Here is a 3,077-nt window from a genome sequence, read left to right as displayed (position 1 = left end):
ATTAAAATTAGTTACCCCTGTGAGGATGTTTGACCCTTGTGGGGACTTTTTGCATCACAAGGGAAACACCCGTTTATTTGTCAGGGCCACGTTTTTAATAGAGTTTAGTTTAGGGTTAAATGTGATCTCAGCAGTGCCTGATTTTATCTTTAATCAGTTATTTTACACATTATGTTCAGTGTTGTGTTTTGTTAAAAAGCACAGTTGATTAATGTTTTACATTATTTACCATTATTGGTCTATTTATTTGCGTTCTTGCGTTGAGACCACCTTGTAGTAGCATCTATAAAAAGACTACAACTCCCAGGTGTCATTGCGCACTCTTACTGCGCAGAGTTTGTGACGCAGCGTTTATGCGACGAACAAACATGGCGAGCGGTAAAAAGAGTGCACTGCTGTCGTCTTTAGCAGACTATGGAGACGATTCAGAACCCGACTCTGASCCAGAACCTGAAGACAGTGGTGTGTTCTGGTCATTCTTACATCATTTAACTGGTCCCATTGTGAAAGCTGGGAGAAGCTAATGTTTGGGCTGACTTCGTGTCGAAGCTAACGTTAGCTTCAGCTAACCTAGCAGTGTTTACGGACGGAAAACTTTGTTTTAAAGCACAGCTGCTTATGAATTCATTTAATAATATTACCGTGGTTAAACTGATGTGGACTTATTTTCAAGTGTTTAGTGAAATCATAACCTTGACTAGAAGTTTGGATATTTTGATGACAGTTGATTAAAAATGAAATGACTGATGATTTTGAGGTAATTTCTAAAGGTTTTATCTGTCACCGTACAGAGAGTGGAGGAGGAGGAGGAGGTCTGGTGGTTTATGGTGAAGATGACTTGAACAGAAMCATTGAAGCTGATGACAGAAAGTCTGGACATGAAGACAGCCCACAGAGCAACTTGGTTAGTATGAGCTGTGAATTTATAGCCTTTTTTTTAGAGTTTGTTTGTTTGTATCTCCTAATTGTATCTGTTGTATCTGCTTGTAATTAAGGAGAAAAAAGAAAGCAGGTCGTATGATTGGGCAGATTTTCACAGATTTGTATTTCCCAAGTTGGTACAACCAAAGCAAATGTTTGTTTCATGTCTCTTTTTATTCATGGAGAGGTAGATGATACTCTTTATCAAATTTAATCACTACTAGACATGGGTTTTTATGATGTAAAAACAAGTGTGCATTGCCATGTAGCATGTCATTGCAGCATTGTACTTTCAGAATGAACTTTGACCAAGTTCAAATGTGTTTTCTATACCAGCTTGTGTCTGTCACGTCAGCAGGTGTTTGTAATTAAGGTAATTGTGTKACAATATGAAGTTTGAAGAGATTTGTTGTTAAAGTTGCATTAGCTGGGTTTTGAACCCTGATCTCCCACATGAAAGTCCATGACATAGACCATTAGACCAATGGAGCTGTGGAAGAAATGGTGGCAGGGGTTGGTTTGTATGTGTGCAGAAAGAGGCCACATTGCCAATACAATTATTGACACAAAAATGCATAATATTACAACAATAGAGCAGGATTAAGACAATATTATAGTAAAACATCAAAATACAATCATATTAGTATTGTAAACACTGAACTACTGAGTTGAATTATTAAACTTTGGTGCAGTACCAAGTTGAGTACAGCAGGGGGCAGTGTTGGACCAATACAAGGCTCCATTGACTGCCATTATAATTCATTAAACATTAATATTTTATAAACTATAAGTTGTAGAGGCACCAAAAGGCATAGCCATCATTTGGCACAGGAGCTTTACAGATATAAATTACAATGGCAGCTCTAGGACAAAGTATGCAGGAGGAGAAGCATGGCAAAGTTGAGATGACTTGGATGGGAAATGAATCACAATAGTGTGCATTGCATTGGCAATGCACACTGATAAAGCTGTTTTTGTAKTTTTGCTTTGAATGAATTGATAGTGGAAATAGGAATCTGAATGTAAGGTGCTTTGATTGATATATCTGCATATATCCCAGATATGCAGATATTTGGATACACATGGGGTTAACCAAAGCAGTGTTTGGTTATTTTAACATTTTGTGGTTATTTTTACATTATTAATGGTGAAAAAATTGTATGAAAATAAAAAAGCACACAGACATTCACACAGTCACTCATTTAGTTTGAGTTGAGCTCCTGTCTCAGCTATGGGGTGTCTCTTATTGACCTGCTGCTTCCATTGAAAGTCCAGTTTAGAAAATAGTTTGAGCTTTTATAATCCTGCATTCTAAAAGTCACGTTAGGCAAGAGAGAAAACAAATAATGCATTTATGGTGCCCTTTACTTTTATTTACTTGTATTTTCAAACTGAATGTGTACAAATCAGGTACCAGAAATCATCATCATTTTATTTATATACTGTAGCACATTTAAAAAGAACAGTGTTCACCAAAGTGCTTCACAAACACAATACAATAAAACATACAATAAGCTAAAAACAAATAAAAAGACACAAATTACAAATTCCTGAGGTAGCTCAAACTGAACTTGAGTTAAAAGCCAGTGTAAAAAGTGAGTTTTTAAGTCAGATTTAAAAGACTGAACAGACTCTGCAGTACGGGTCTCAAGTTGTTCCAGAGTCTGGGGACCGCCACARCAAAAGCCCGTTCCCCTCAACCCTTCAGTTTTACCTTCGGCTGCACTGAAAGCATCTGATGAGAWGATCTCAGTTCTCTGTTTGGGGTATAAAAGTGCAACAGGGCCAATAAATAACTGGGTGTACAGCATGTACAAACAAAAAAGAATAGGTCCTAAAATAGAACCTTGAGGTACACCACAGCAAATCAGAGTAGATGAAGAAGAGTATTCCCCCATAGAAACGGACAAAGACCTGTCAGCCCAATATGACCTGAACCATGTTAAAACTGAGCCTTCAAGACCAACAACATGTTCAAGTCTGGATAAAAGGATGCTGTGATCAACTGGATCAAAGGTGCTAAGTGTGTTAATGCTGYGCTTGGCTTGTAACTGTACTTTTTGTTACTTCTTCTGCAGCTTAAAGTATATGTCTCAGAGGAAAAAAAAAATAGTATAGGTCCTCTGGACGGGTTCTTCTTTAATGAAACGTTTCAT

The 3,077-nt window shown here is 37.3% G+C and overlaps 1 protein-coding gene across 2 annotated transcripts in view; it reads left to right on the top strand.

Moving 5' to 3' along the window:
* The first annotated feature begins 351 nt into the window (after positions 1-351).
* Positions 352-3,077, top strand: part of sap30bp (SAP30 binding protein) — a 30,158-nt gene continuing 27,432 nt past the window's right edge. For both annotated transcript variants that reach the window (XM_014029609.1, XM_014029608.1), the window contains exons 1-2: positions 352-462; positions 792-904. In XM_014029609.1, coding sequence (XP_013885063.1) covers positions 354-462; positions 792-904 — 222 coding nt within the window. In that variant the 5' untranslated portion in view covers positions 352-353. The remainder of the gene's footprint in view (positions 463-791; positions 905-3,077) is intronic.

This window comes from Austrofundulus limnaeus, unplaced genomic scaffold (assembly GCF_001266775.1).
Source record: "Austrofundulus limnaeus strain Quisiro unplaced genomic scaffold, Austrofundulus_limnaeus-1.0 Scaffold926, whole genome shotgun sequence".
NCBI lineage: Eukaryota > Metazoa > Chordata > Actinopteri > Cyprinodontiformes > Rivulidae > Austrofundulus > Austrofundulus limnaeus.
Note: the sequence above shows the minus strand (reverse complement) of the source record. Positions and strands in the feature narration are given on the sequence as shown.